Below are 16,390 nucleotides of genomic sequence, written 5' to 3'. Positions count from 1 at the left end.
ACTCCCTCTTTACCTCTGTAGTCTGGTCTCCTTCACCACCAGCAGGTAAACTCCCTCTGTAGTCTGGTCTCCTTCACCACCAGCAGGTAAACTCCCTCTGTAGTCTGGTCTCCTTCACCACCAGTAGGTAAACTCCCTCTGTAGTCTGGTCTCCTTCACCACCAGCAGGTAAACTCCCTCTTTACCTCTGTAGTCTGGTCTCCTTCACCACCAGCAGGTAAACTCCCTCTTTACCTCTGTAGTCTGGTCTCCTTCACCACCAGCAGGTAAACTCCCTCTGTAGTCTGGTCTCCTTCACCACCAGTAGGTAAACTCCCTCTGTAGTCTGGTCTCCTTCACCACCAGCAGGTAAACTCCCTCTTTACCTCTGTAGTCTGGTCTCCTTCACCACCAGCAGGTAAACTCCCTCTTTACCTCTGTAGTCTGGTCTCCTTCACCACCAGCAGGTAAACTCCCTCTTTACCTCTGTAGTCTGGTCTCCTTCACCACCAGAAGGTAAACTCCCTCTTTACCTCTGTAGTCTGGTCTCCTTCACCACCAGCAGGTAAACTCCCTCTTTACCTCTGTAGTCTGGTCTCCTTCACCACCAGCAGGTAAACTCCCTCTTTACCTCTGTAGTCTGGTCTCCTTCACCACCAGCAGGTAAACTCCCTCTTTACCTCTGTAGTCTGGTCTCCTTCACCACCAGCAGGTAAACTCCCTCTTTACCTCTGTAGTCTGGTCTCCTTCCCCACCAGCAGGTAAACTCCCTCTGTAGTCTGGTCTCCTTCCCCACCAGCAGGTAAACTCCCTCTTTACCTCTGTAGTCTGGTCTCCTTCACCACCAGCAGGTAAACTCCCTCTTTACCTCTGTAGTCTGGTCTCCTTCCCCACCAGCAGGTAAACTCCCTCTTTACCTCTGTAGTCTGGTCTCCTTCCCCACCAGCAGGTAAACTCCCTCTGTAGTCTGGTCTCCTTCCCCACCAGCAGGTAAACTCCCTCTTTACCTCTGTAGTCTGGTCTCCTTCCCCACCAGCAGGTAAACTCCCTCTGTAGTCTGGTCTCCTTCCCCACCAGCAGGTAAACTCCCTCTTTACCTCTGTAGTCTGGTCTCCTTCCCCACCAGCAGGTAAACTCCCTCTGTAGTCTGGTCTCCTTCCCCACCAGCAGGTAAACTCCCTCTGTAGTCTGGTCTCCTTCCCCACCAGCAGGTAAACTCCCTCTGTAGTCTGGTCTCCTTCCCCACCAGCAGGTAAACTCCCTCTGTAGTCTGGTCTCCTTCCCCACCAGCAGGTAAACTCCCTCTTTACCTCTGTAGTCTGGTCTCCTTCACCACCAGCAGGTAAACTCCCTCTTTACCTCTGTAGTCTGGTCTCCTTCACCACCAGCAGGTAAACTCCCTCTTTACCTCTGTAGTCTGGTCTCCTTCACCAACAGCAGGTAAACTCCCTCTTTACCTCTGTAGTCTGGTCTCCTTCACCACCAGCAGGTAAACTCCCTCTTTACCTCTGTAGTCTGGTCTCCTTCACCACCAGCAGGTAAACTCTATATATATATATCTTCAAAACATACATTTGGACACAATTCAGATGAAATGAACACATTGTATGCCTAGAAAATAAGGTACATTGTATTCATTCACTCTACGCAGACGACACCATTCTGTATACTTCCGGCCCTTCTTTGGACACTGTGTTAACAACCCTCCAGGCAAGCTTCAATGCCATACAACTCTCCTTCCGTGGCCTCCAATTGCTCTTAAATACAAGTAAAACTAAATGCATGCTCTTCAACCGATCGTTACCTGCACCTACCCGCCTGTCCAACATCACTACTCTGGACGGCTCTGACTTAGAATACGTGGACAACTACAAATACTTAGGTGTCTGGTTAGACTGTAAACTCTCCTTCCAGACCCATATCAAACATCTCCAATCCAAAGTTAAATCTAGAATTGGCTTCCTATTTCGCAACAAAGCATCCTTCACTCATGCTGCCAAACATACCCTTGTAAAACTGACCATCCTACCAATCCTCGACTTTGGCGATGTCATTTACAAAATAGCCTCCAATACCCTACTCAACAAATTGGATGCAGTCTATCACAGTGCAATCCGTTTTGTCACCAAAGCCCCATATACTACCCACCATTGCGACCTGTACGCTCTTGTTGGCTGGCCCTCGCTTCATACTCGTCGCCAAACCCACTGGCTCCATGTCATCTACAAGACCCTGCTAGGTAAAGTCCCCCCTTATCTCAGCTCGCTGGTCACCATAGCATCTCCCACCTGTAGCACACGCTCCAGCAGGTATATCTCTCTAGTCACCCCCAAAACCAATTATTTCTTTGGCCGCCTCTCCTTCCAGTTCTCTGCTGCCAATGACTGGAACGAACTACAAAAATCTCTGAAACTGGAAACACTTATCTCCCTCCCTAGCTTTAAGCACCAACTGTCAGAGCAGCTCACAGGTTACTGCACCTGTACATAGCCCACCTATAATTTAGCCCAAACAACTACCTCTTTCCCAACTGTATTTAATTTTTATTTATTTATTTATTTTGCTCCTTTGCACCCCATTATTTTTATTTCTACTTTGCACATTCTTCCATTGCAAAACTACCATTCCAGTGTTTTACTTGCTATATTGTACTTGCTATATTGCTATATTGCTATATTATATTGTATATTTACTTTGCCACCATGGCCTTTTTTGCCTTTACCTCCCTTCTCACCTCATTTGCTCACATTGTATATAGACTTGTTTATACTGTATCATTGACTGTATGTTTGTTTTACTCCATGTGTAACTCTGTGTCGTTGTATCTGTCGAACTGCTTTGCTTTATCTTGGCCAGGTCGCAATTGTAAATGAGAATTTGTTCTCAACTTGCCTACCTGGTTAAATAAAGGTAAAATAAATTCAAATTCAAATTCAAAAAATTCAAATGAGGCATTGGTTAAATCCATATACAATACCGCCACCGTGAGGCCAAATACAATAACTACACCCCCAAAATCCCGTCTGTGGGCCACATATAAATGAATGTACAATACCGCCACCGTGTGGCCAAATGTTACAATTACAACTACCCCTCAAATCCCGTTCTGCTTTCGCTCCATACCCTTCTGCAACTAGAGAGCGGACATGTTAGCCCTGTAATAACGGGGATACACGGGTAGTTGGACACTTAGTGCAGGGATTTTCTGCTAGGGAAATCATGGACGCCGTAAACGCTTTTAACCATGAGGTGAGTTGTCCCGTAGACCGTCGTGAGAGAGAGTGTGTGTGTGTTTAGTCCCGTTAAAAATAGGGGACCCCGTCGTGTGTCTCGCTGTTATGGAGAAGAGGCCTGTTATGGAGGCCTTGCCTTAACTAACTACCTATCTGTGTATCTTACTAACAGCTCTAATCCAGGCTTATTATTATTTAAATACTTTATCGTTAAAAGATGATCTTCCTTGATTTATAACTTGATAGGTTTTGATTAATTTACTGTAGTTTATCACGCAGTATTGAACACGGCTCGGTTGACCAGGTAAGCTAAACGTTAGCTTGTTACAACGAGCTATCGACATCAACACGATAGTTAATTATACAACATAAAAAGCAAGCATGTTAACTTGAGCAAATAACAAGATTTCTGTTCAGTTAGAACCAAAATAACAGCTACTGTCAAAAAAGGTTGGTGTTAAAACAATTTAAAAACATAACTAAGCGAGTTAATGGCTAAAAACGTTACGACGGGAAGATAAGTTTCCCCCCGTTGTAGGTTAGCATCATTAAGGTGTTCAGGTTAGGATACTTTTTTAAGGTTAAAATTAGGGGTTAAAAGGGTTAAGGTGACTAGTTAAAATATGTTCTCCTAACATGTTACAAATAACATTTAAAAAAATAATGCACTTCCAATCGTAACTGTACTCCTGTTTTACCAACAAAAACCATTGATTTGGTTATTAAGCTAAGTTAGCCAAATTGGTTAACACAGGAAACACTGAAGAGCGTTTAGCTAGTTGTACTAACACATCTAATAAGAGATCTTAACGTTACTTCCAATGATATATTTCATTAATAATACCCGACGCGGGTGTGGTGTTATGGCCTATATACCACAGGCTGTTTCTGAGGAACAACGCGGAGTGCTTTGGATACAGAGTCCTTAACCTGTGAAATATATTGGTCACATAATTTACACCATAAACCCACCGCAGTGCCTTATATTGCTCTGATGAACTGGTTACTAATGTAAAAAAATAAATAAACGACATGTTTTTATTTTTTGGTCATACCACTGGTATATGGTCTGATATGCCGCGTCTTTCAGCCAATCAGCATGCAGGGCTCTTACCACCCAGTTTATAAAGCTACCGTATGTGTTCCCATAGATGACTGACAGGGGGCGCTGTTGTGAAGGCACCGTCCACCATTAGGATAGTCAAAAGGTACAGCCTCCGTAGGAATGAATTGGGAATCGACAGTATTTCAATGTAATGTTTCAAGAACAAAACTAAAAAAAACATAACATTCCGTTTTGATGTATTTATCTATTATGGTGGGGACTGCAATATAAGAACTCTATAAAATAAATGTTTATTGAGAAATGATTGACTAATATTCAAGTTCATACAATACTATATGTTGTTTTAAAAAAGAATAATGTATGTATTTAGTGTCTGTACTGAAGAAGAAGAAAAACATTTATCTTCCAAATCCTGTAGCAGTTGAAATGCATCACAATATTGATTCTTTTTAATTAACTAGGCAAGTCCAGTTAAGAACAAATTTATTATTTACAACGACAGCCTACACCGGCCAAACCCAGGACGACACTGGACCAATTGTGCTCCGTCCTGTGGGACTCCCAATCACGGTCGGATGTGATACAGCCTACATTACTAGAATGTAAAGCTAGACAAGTTAATGCATAATCCCATAATAATGTTTTCAATATTGCCAATCAATTTAAAATCAATTTGATGGAAAAGTTATTTCCCAATGAAGTCAGTAAAAATAAATGGCAATGTCATGATGATCCAATGCTGAAAGCCCCGTATCATACTAAATATACAAGTAGATTTACCAAATCTACACAGAGAAAATACCCAAAACAAATAGCCTCTGTATCACGCTGAACCTGTATTATTTGACAGGTAGAGGGCAAGACCGTGCAATCTTCCCTGGAGAAACCAAATCTAACAGGTTCTCAAACAGGCACATCATCTTCCCTGGAGAAACCAAATCTAACAGGTTCTCAAACAGGCACATCATCTTCCCTGGAGAAACCAAATCTAACAGGTTCTCAAACAGGCACATCATCTTCCCTGGAGAAACCAAATCTAACAGGTCTCAAACAGGCACATCATCTTCCCTGGAGAAACCAAATCTAACAGGTTCTCAAACAGGCACATCATCTTCCCTGGAGAAACCAAATCTAACAGGTTCTCAAACAGGCACATCATCTTCCCTGGAGAAACCAAATCTAACAGGTTCTCAAACAGGCACATCATCTTCCCTGGAGAAACCAAATCTAACAGGTTCTCAAACAGGCACATCATCTTCCCTGGAGAAACCAAATCTAACAGGTTCTCAAACAGGCACATCATCTTCCCTGGAGAAACCAAATCTAACAGGTTCTCAAACAGGCACATCATCTTCCCTGGAGAAACCAAATCTAACAGGTTCTCAAACAGGCACATCATCTTCCCTGGAGAAACCAAATCTAACAGGTTCTCAAACAGGCACATCATCTTCCCTGGAGAAACCAAATCTAACAGGTTCTCAAACAGGCACATCATCTTCCCTGGAGAAACCAAATCTAACAGGTTCTCAAACAGGCACATATAAGCGCAGGTACATCATTTTCTCGTATTCATCATACTGAAGTTTGGTGCACAAGCCACATAGCTTACTTCTATAGGTACTGATACGCGCACGCTCCTATTACGTACAACCAGAATGACAGAGACACACAGAACTCTAACATAACCTGGGAAATATGAACAAAGGAAACGATAGTTAGATAGTTGATGTTAGTAATCGTTGCTTGTCGCCCAGAGCAAAATAAACCGTTTATATTCTTGATCACCCTCATGTTTTTGGAGCTGCATATTTAATATGTTATTTATTATATTATATATTATTATTATATTATATTATATATTATTATTATATTATATATTATTATATTATATATTATTATTATATTATATATTATTATTATATTATATATTATTATTATATTATATTATATATTATTATTATATTATATATTATTATTATATTATATATTATTATTATATTATATATTATTATTATATTATATATTATTATTATATTATATATTATTATTATATTATATATTATTATTATATTATATATTATTATTATATTATATATTATTATTATATTATATTATATATTATTATTTATATTATCCTCTCTTCAATTTGACCTCTACGCTGTACCCGACCCTAAACATCATTGGTTACTCCTTCTAGTCCAAGGTCCTTAACATGTTCTGTTTTTAAAGGTGAATTGGCCAAAACAGCCAAATGCTCCATCCTAAACGTCAATCGATTGTCAATTGTGGTACGGTTCTAGGAAAATAAATCGCTCAACTTTCATATCATGTTAAAATAATTTCACAAATGCAAAATACACACTTATGTGCAGTGTTTTAACAGGTTAACAAAGTATTTTTCAGTAAAAACATGTTTTCTGCGTCCGTCTTCCGTTTATAGACAGGTGTTCGGAGACTCAGATAGCTAATTAGCACAGATTGTCCACTCTGTCTTCCGTTTATAGACAGGTGTTCGGAGACTCAGATAGCTAATTAGCACAGATTGTCCACTCTGTCTTCCGTTTATAGACAGGTGTTCGGAGACTCAGATAGCTAATTAGCACAGATTGTCCACTCTGTCTTCCGTTTATAGACAGGTGTTCGGAGACGCAGATAGCTAATTAACAGATTGTCCACTCTGTCTTCCGTTTATAGACAGGTGTTCGGAGACTCAGATAGCTAATTAACAGATTGTCCACTCTGTCTTCCGTTTATAGACAGGTGTTCGGAGACTCAGATAGCTAATTAGCACAGATTGTCCACTCTGTCTTCCGTTTATAGACAGGTGTTCGGAGACGCAGATAGCTAATTAACAGATTGTCCACTCTGTCTTCCGTTTATAGACAGGTGTTCGGAGACTCAGATAGCTAATTAGCACAGATTGTCCACTCTGTCTTCCGTCTGTTTTCCATAAACAATGAGCTGTAACATGGAGTTATGGCGGTGTGGGAACACTAACCCTATAAAAGGTGTGTAGTAATTTCACCTTTTTGTTTAAAAATAATTTCTCGCTGACTTTAAAGATGCATTCCTTATATTTCCAAAACTTCCTCAAGCGATACGTGTTAAAAGCCAAATGCAGTCAAAAAATGTGATTATTATTATTTTTTTTCTCCTGTGTTTTTCTAAAGATTTCCACAAAGTGAGTTTGAAATAATACTATGAAATTGTGAAAATGATAATAAAGCCCTTTTAGTGTAACAGCTGTTTTGAAAAGACTTCCTGACATTTCAGCCTGTCTTGTTGGGATGGAATTTTGGCACCGCCATTGTGACATCACCAGGCGGTTAATTGGTTAGAGTAGACGAATAGACGAATAGAGTTCCAAACGCTTTCTACCAATAACATCTTGTTTTTCCCCTCCCTACTCAGACCACTCCCAGAAAGTTCAAGAAAAATTCTTGCTTGAGAAATGGCTTTTTGCAAAGAAGCAATAATGAATTCAGAAAGTAAACTATTTCCACAGCCTTATTCTAAAATGTATTAAATATTGTTTTCTCCTCAATCTAGACCCAATACCCCATAATGATGAAAAAACATTTTTGCAAATGTATAAATAAAAAAAAACACTTATGTAAATAAGTATTCAGACCCTTTGCTATGAGACTCTTAAATTGAGCTCAGGTGCATCCTGTTTCCATTGATCATCTTTGAGATGTTTCTACAACTTGATTGGAGTCCTCCTGTGGTAAATTAAATTGATTGGACATGATTTGGAAAGGCACACACCTGTCTATATAAGGTCCCACAGTTGACAGTGCATGTCAGAGCCAAAACCAAGCCATGAGGTTGAAGGAATTGTCCGTAGAGCCACGGGACAGGATTGTGTCGAGGCACAGATCTGGGGAAGAGTACCAACACATTTCTGCAGCATTGAAGGTTCCCAAGAACATAGTGACCTCCATCATTCTTAAATGAAAGATTTTTGGAACCACCAAGACTCTTCCTAGACCTGGCCGCCTGGTCAAACGTAGCAATCAGGGGAGAAGGGCCTTGGTCACGGTGGTGACCAAGAACTCAATGGTCACTCTGACAGAGCTCCAGAGTTCCTCTGTGGATATGGGAGAATCTTCCAGAAGGACAACCATCTCTGCAGCACTCCACCAATCAGGCCTTTATAGTAGGGTGGCCAGACAGAAGCCACTCCTCAGCCCACTTGGGCTAAAGGGTGAAACAAGATTCTCTGGCCTGAATTTCAAGAGTCAAGTCTGGAGGAAACCAGGCACCGCTCATCACCTGGCCATCACCTGGCCAATACCATGAAGCATGGTGGTGGCAGCATCATGCTGTGGAGATGTTTTTCAGCAGCAGGGACTAGGATCAAGGGAAAGTTGAACGGAGAAAAGTACAGAGAGATCCTTGAAAAAAAAAATGGCTACATTAGACCTTTTAATGTTTAGAGAAAGCACCAGGGCTCATAACAAAACTCCCCCAGTCAGAAGAGAGTCTTGTCAACAGAAGAGAGTCTTGTCAACAGAAGAGAGTCTTGTCAATAGGCGCTAAAGCAGTTAGCGTCTATGAATGGGGTAAGCTAGCTGTAGCTTGCAATCTACCGTTACAGATGGAACAATGAACCAGATATTTCACTGGATATATAAATGTGAAGCATCTGGTTGGCTTTTCCAGTCACTACCAAATATGGTAGTGAGAGGAAGCCCAGTGGCGGGCAGTGAGAGAAGACGGAAGGAGATGGATTTTGGCTAACATTCTGCACATTTTTTCATCGATGAACTACTTGATCTGAGTACAGTGTTTTTTTTTTTTTTTTAACGCGCGGTTTAGGAGTGCAAAGGCTTCAGAGTAGGCGTTCCCTAACACAAATATGCAGAAGCATACTAGAACGCTCCAATAGGATATCGCTAGCGCGTGCTTGGCTTTCCCCATCTCCTTGCTTGTTCTGCCCACTATGACTAATTTGATCCCATTGGAAATGACAAGCTGTGGTGTATCTTGGTTTAGTTGTAAAAAAATCTTTGATCGCATGGACAGACTGTGTTAGACTGTTTTGAGAGAAATCATGGCTGTTTAACTAATTTGTGCATCCTGGTATTTCTTATTCTTAATTCCTTTCTTTTTACATTTTGGATTTGTGTGTATCATTAGATATTACTGCACTGTTGGAGCTAGAAACACAAGCATTAGATATTACTGTACTGTTGGAGCTAGAAACACAAGCATTTATCTAGATATTACTGTACTGTTGGAGCTAGAAACACAATCATTAGATATTACTGCACTGTTGGAGCTAGAAACACAATCATTAGATATTACTGCACTGTTGGAGCTAGAAACACAAGCATTTATCTAGATATTACTGTACTGTTGGAGCTAGAAACACAATCATTAGATATTACTGCACTGTTGGAGCTAGAAACACAATCATTAGATATTACTGCACTGTTGGAGCTAGAAACACAATCATTAGATATTACTGTACTGTTGGAGCTAGAAACACAATCATTAGATATTACTGCACTGTTGGAGCTAGAAACACAAGCATTAGATATTACTGTACTGTTGGAGCTAGAAACACAAGCATTAGATATTACTGCACTGTTGGAGCTAGAAACACAAGCATTAGATATTACTGTGCTGTTGGAGCTAGAAACACAATCATTAGGTATTACTGTACTGTTGGAGCTAGAAACACAAGCATTAGATATTACTGCACTGTTGGAGCTAGAACCACAATCATTAGATATTACTGTACTGTTGGAGCTAGAAACACAAGCATTTATCTAGATATTACTGCACTGTTGGAGCTAGAAACACAAGCATTTATCTAGATATTACTGTACTGTTGGAGCTAGAAACACAAGCATTAGATATTACTGCACTGTTGGAGCTAGAAACACAATCATTAGGTATTACTGTACTGTTGGAGCTAGAAACACAATCATTTATCTAGATATTACTGCACTGTTGGAGCTAGAAACACAAGCATTTATCTAGATATTACTGCACTGTTGGAGCTAGAAACACAAGCATTAGATATTACTGTACTGTTGGAGCTAGAAACACAAGCATTTATCTAGATATTACTGCACTGTTGGAGCTAGAAACACAAGCATTTATCTAGATATTACTGCACTGTTGGAGCTAGAAACACAATCATTAGATATTACTGTACTGTTGGAGCTAGAAACACAAGCATTAGGTATTACTGCACTGTTGGAGCTAGAAACACAATCATTAGGTATTACTGTACTGTTGGAGCTAGAAACACAAGCATTAGGTATTACTGTACTGTTGGAGCTAGAAACACAATCATTAGATATTACTGTACTGTTGGAGCTAGAAACACAAGCATTAGGTATTACTGTACTGTTGGAGCTAGAAACACAATCATTAGGTATACCGGAACTGTTGGAGCTAGAAACACAATCATTAGATATTCCTGTACTGTTGGAGCTAGAAACACAAACATTAGGTATTACTGTACTGTTGGAGCTAGAAACACAATCATTAGGTATTACTGTACTGTTGGAGCTAGAAACACAAGCATTAGGTATTACTGCACTGTTGGAGCTAGAAACACAAGCATTAGGTATTACTGTACTGTTGGAGCTAGAAACACAATCATTAGGTATTACTGTACTGTTGGAGCTAGAAACACAATCATTAGGTATTACTGCACTGTTGGAGCTAGAAACACAAGCATTAGGTATTACTGCACTGTTGGAGCTAGAAACACAAGCATTAGGTATTACTGCACTGTTGGAGCTAGAAACACAAGCATTAGATATTACTGCACTGTTGGAGCTAGAAACACAATCATTAGGTATTACTGCACTGTTGGAGCTAGAAACACAAGCATTAGGTATTACTGTACTGTTGGAGCTAGAAACACAAGCATTAGATATTACTGCACTGTTGGAGCTAGAAACACAATCATTAGGTATTACTGCACTGTTGGAGCTAGAAACACAAGCTTTAGGTATTACTGTACTGTTGGAGCTAGAAACACAATCATTAGGTATTACTGCACTGTTGGAGCTAGAAACACAATCATTAGGTATTACTGCACTGTTGGAGCTAGAAACACAAGCATTAGGTATTACTGCACTGTTGGAGCTAGAAACACAATCATTAGGTATTACTGTACTGTTGGAGCTAGAAACACAATCATTAGATATTACTGTACTGTTGGATCTAGAAACACAAGCATTAGATATTACTGCACTGTTGGAGCTAGAAACACAATCATTAGATATTACTGTACTGTTGGAGCTAGAAACACAGAGCATTATGTATTACTGCACTGTTGGAGCTAGAAACACAAGCATTAGATATTACTGCACTGTTGGAGCTAGAAACACAAGCATTTCGCTTCCCCTTGCGATAATCTCTGCCAAATATGTGTACGTGACTAATAAGATTCGTTTTTTATTTGAGGAGTACCTACCATAGGAGTCACCTCGAAGCGTACCGTTGACTATGTACAGACCTACTGTGCTGCAGGAGTTGTGACCAGTTGTTGTTGTTGTTGTTGTTGGTCATCTCTCTCTCCCTCTTTCGTCTCTCCTCTTTCTCTCTCTCTCTCTCCCCCAGCTGTTCTCCTTGATGGACATGAAGCCCCCAATATCTCGAGCCAAGATGATATCCATCACTAAGTCAGCCATCAAAGCTATGAAGGTAAGTTGTGTGTGGTATGAGAGTATAAATCGATGCTTTGTGGAGGGAGAGAAGTCGTGCTCTCGACAGGGACAGCTGGTTGTGTGTGTGTGTGGGTTGGGGGGAGGAGGTAGTGTGTGTGTGTGTGTGTGTGTGTGTGTGTGTGTGTGTGTGTGAGAGAGAGAGATAAAACCACTGAACCATGTTCAGTGTTGGACCATAAGTCTGAGACAACACCATGTGTGTCTGTTTACAAGTCCTAAGAGCCTCAGATTAAATGGTTACTGTGAGATTCAGACAACTAAACCATTTCCCCCCCGATCCAATTCTAACTGCCGTTAAGGTAAATCCATTTAGAATTCAATCACTCTTTTTTGATAGCATCCATTTTGTTTTAAACAAAACATTCCATACATGTTTTCCCACGGAAGAAGTGGTCAGAAAGTGATGTTTTCAGACCTGAAGGCCAAAAACATTCAGGAGATAAAAGGTGATCAAAGTTGACCCGTTTTTACAAAACATGAGACAGTCATGTTTACACTGGAACATATAAAGGGCTGAGTTTGATACCATTTAAACAACATACAAACAGCGTTGTCAAACTATTTCATATTATTATTATTATTAATGAACCTTAACCAATAACAGTTTACCGTAGTTGTTTGTTTTGTAAACTACAGCAGGAGAAAGAGCAGGAACCGATGAGGCCAGCTGTGTTTTGGGTTTAACTTGCTAGTTATCTCAGTTAGTGTCTGATTTAATAAGGAGACAGGCATCGTATAGTGTTAGCTTTCTGCTGTGCTAGTTATCTCAGTGTCTGAATTAATAAGGAGACAGGCATCATATAGTGTTAGCTTTCTGCTGTGCTAGTTATCTCAGTTAGTGTCTGATTTAATAAGGAGACAGGCATCGTATAGTGTTAGCTTTCTGCTGTGCTAGTTATCTCAGTTAGTGTCTGATTTAATAAGGAGACAGGCATCGTATAGTGTTAGCTTTCTGCTGTGCTAGTTATCTCAGTGTCTGAATTAATATGGAGACAGGCATCGTATAGTGTTAGCTTTCTGCTGTGCTAGTTATCTCAGTTAGTGTCTGAATTAATAAGGAGACAGGCATCGTATAGTGTTAGCTTTCTGCTGTGCTAGTTATCTCAGTTAGTGTCTGATTTAATAAGGAGACAGGCATCGTATAGTGTTAGCTTTCTGCTGTGCTAGTTATCTCAGTGTCTGAATTAATATGGAGACAGGCATCGTATAGTGTTAGCTTTCTGCTGTGCTAGTTATCTCAGTTAGTGTCTGAATTAATAAGGAGACAGGCATCGTATAGTGTTAGCTTTCTGCTGTGCTAGTTATCTCAGTTAGTGTCTGATTTAATAAGGAGACAGGCATCGTATAGTGTTAGCTTTCTGCTGTGCTAGTTATCTCAGTGTCTGAATTAATATGGAGACAGGCATCGTATAGTGTTAGCTTTCTGCTGTGCTAGTTATCTCAGTTAGTGTCTGAATTAATAAGGAGACAGGCATCGTATAGTGTTAGCTTTCTGCTGTGCTAGTTATCTCAGTTAGTGTCTGATTTAATAAGGAGACAGGCATCGTATAGTGTTAGCTTTCTGCTGTGCTAGGTATCTCAGTTAGTGTCTGATTTAATAAGGAGACAGGCATCGTATAGTGTTAGCTTTCTGCTGTGCTAGTTATCTCAGTGTCTGAATTAATAAGGAGACAGGCATCGTATAGTGTTAGCTTTCTGCTGTGCTAGTTATCTCAGTGTCTGAATTAATAAGGAGACAGGCATCGTATAGTGTTAGCTTTCTGCTGTGTTTGAGAAGTCAAAGGGCTTTGGATATTTCCTTGCGTTTTTATTCTCCTCTGCTCCTCCTCCCTCTTCTCCGAGCAGAGCAGGCCCGTTGCCCTAGCAACTCCACACAGACACAGTGTGTAACATGGTACCATGTCAGAGTGGTCATACCTTCCTGTCTGGTAGTAATGTGGTTACCATGGTAACATGTCAGAGTGGTCATACCTTCTTGTCTGGTAGTAATGTGGTTACCATGGTAACATGTCAGAGTGGTCATACCTTCTTGTCTGGTAGTAATGGGGTTACCATGGTAACATGTCAGTGGTCATACCTTCTTGTCTGGAAGTAATGGGGCTACCATGGTAACATGTCAGAGTGGTCATACCTTCCTGTGTGGTGGTAATGGGGCTACCATGGTAACATGTCAGTGTTCATACCTTCCTGTCTGAAAGTAATGGGGCTACCATGGTAACATGTCAGTGTTCATACCTTCCTGTCTGGTGGTATTGGGGCTACCATGGTAACATGCCATAATGTTCATACCTTCCTGTCTGGAAGTAATGGGGCTACCATGGTAACATGTCAGTGTTCATACCTTCCTGTCTGGAAGTATTGGGGCTACCATGGTAACATGTCAGTGTTCATACCTTCCTGTCTGGTGGTATTGGGGCTACCATGGTAACACGTCAGTGTTCATACCTTCCTGTCTGGTGGTAATGGGGCTACCATGGTAACATGTCAGAGTGTTCATACCTTCCTGTCTGAAAGTAATGGGGCTACCATGGTAACATGTCAGAGTGTTCATACCTTCCTGTCTGAAAGTAATGGAGCTACCATGGTAACATGTCAGTGTTCATACCTTCCTGTCTGGAAGTAATGAGGCTACCATGGTAACATGTCAGATTGTTTATACCTTCCTGTCTGGAAGTAATGGGGCTACCATGGTAACATGTCAGAGTGGTCATACCTTCCTGTCTGGAAGTAATGGGGCTACCATGGTAACATGTCAGTGTTCATACCTTCCTGTCTGGAAGTAATGGGGCTACCATGGTAACATGTCAGAGTGTTTATACCTTCCTGTCTGGTGTCCCGTATACAGTATTAGTTCCCAGGTCTCTGTCCATTCAGAGACATCAGTATCAAGCCTGTCTGTCAGAGTGCCAGGTCTCTGTCCATTCAGAGACATCAGTATCAAGCCTGTCTGTCAGAGTGCCAGGTCTCTGTCCATTCAGAGACATCAGTATCAAGCCTGTCTGTCAGAGTGCCAGGTCTCTGTCCATTCAGAGACATCAGTATCAAGCCTGTCTGTCAGAGTACCAGGTCTCTGTCCATTCATAGACATCAGTATCAAGCCTGTCTGTCAGAGTACCAGGTCTCTGTCCATTCAGAGACATCAGTATCAAGCCTGTCTGTCAGAGTGCCAGGTCTCTGTCCATTCAGAGACATCAGTATCAAGCCTGTCTGTCAGAGTGCCAGGTCTCTGTCCATTCAGAGACATCAGTATCAAGCCTGTCTGTCAGAGTGCCAGGTCTCTGTCCATTCAGAGACATCAGTATCTGTCTGTCAGAGTGCCAGGTCTCTGTCCATTCAGAGACATCAGTATCTATCTGTCAGAGTGCCAGAGTGCCATAAACATAGCTGGTAACACCAGGTTAGGTTATACCCTGGACATTATATAGTGATCAGGCTGGTTCCACCAGGCTAGGTTATACCCTGGACATTATATAGTGATCAGGCTGGTTCTACCAGGCTAGGTTATACCCTGGACATTATATGTTGATCAGGCTGGTTCCACCAGGCTAGGTTATACCCTGGACATTATATAGTGATCAGGCTGGTTCCACCAGGCTAGGTTATACCCTGGACATTATATAGTGATCAGGCTGGTTCCACCAGGCTAGGTTATACCCTGGACATTATATAGTGATCAGGCTGGTTCCACCAGGCTAGGTTATACCCTGGACATTATATAGTGATCAGGCTAGGTTATACCCTGGGCATTATATAGTGATCAGGCTGGTTCCACCAGGCTAGGTTATACCCTGGACATTATATAGTGATCAGGCTGGTTCCACCAGGCTAGGTTATACCCTGGACATTATATAGTGATCAGGCTGGTTCCACCAGGCTAGGTTATACCCTGGACATTATATAGTGATCAGGCTGGTTCCACCAGGCTAGGTTATACCCTGGACATTATATAGTGATCAGGCTAGGTTATACCCTGGACATTATATAGTGATCAGGCTGGTTCCACCAGGCTAGGTTATACCCTGGACATTATATAGTGATCAGGCTGGTTCCCACCAGGCTAGGTTTTACCCTGGACATTATATAGTGATCAGGCTGGGTTATACCCTGGACATTATATAGTGATCAGGCTAGGTTATACCCTGGACATTATATAGTGATCAGGCTGGGTTATACCCTGGACATTATATAGTGATCAGGCTGGTTCCACCAGGCTAGGTTATACCCTGGACATTATATGTTGATCAGGCTGGTTCCACCAGGCTAGGTTATACCCTGGACATTATATAGTGATCAGGCTGGTTATACCCTGGACATTATATAGTGATCAGGCTAGGTTATACCCTGGACATTATATAGTGATCAGGCTGGTTCCACCAGGCTAGGTTATACCCTGGACATTATATAGTGATCAGGCT

At 41.2% G+C, this 16,390-nt stretch overlaps 1 protein-coding gene across 1 annotated transcript in view; it reads left to right on the top strand.

Annotated features, from left to right (window-relative positions):
• Positions 1–3,066: 3,066 nt before the first annotated feature.
• Positions 3,067–16,390, top strand: part of LOC109880469 (SR-related and CTD-associated factor 4) — a 50,638-nt gene continuing 37,314 nt past the window's right edge. The window contains exons 1-2 of the mRNA XM_031809093.1: positions 3,067–3,228; positions 11,869–11,952. Of these exons, the coding sequence (XP_031664953.1) occupies positions 3,199–3,228; positions 11,869–11,952 (114 nt within the window). The 5' untranslated portion in view covers positions 3,067–3,198. The remainder of the gene's footprint in view (positions 3,229–11,868; positions 11,953–16,390) is intronic.

This window comes from Oncorhynchus kisutch, linkage group LG29 (genome assembly GCF_002021735.2).
Source record: "Oncorhynchus kisutch isolate 150728-3 linkage group LG29, Okis_V2, whole genome shotgun sequence".
Taxonomy (NCBI): domain Eukaryota; kingdom Metazoa; phylum Chordata; class Actinopteri; order Salmoniformes; family Salmonidae; genus Oncorhynchus; species Oncorhynchus kisutch.
Note: the sequence above shows the minus strand (reverse complement) of the source record. Positions and strands in the feature narration are given on the sequence as shown.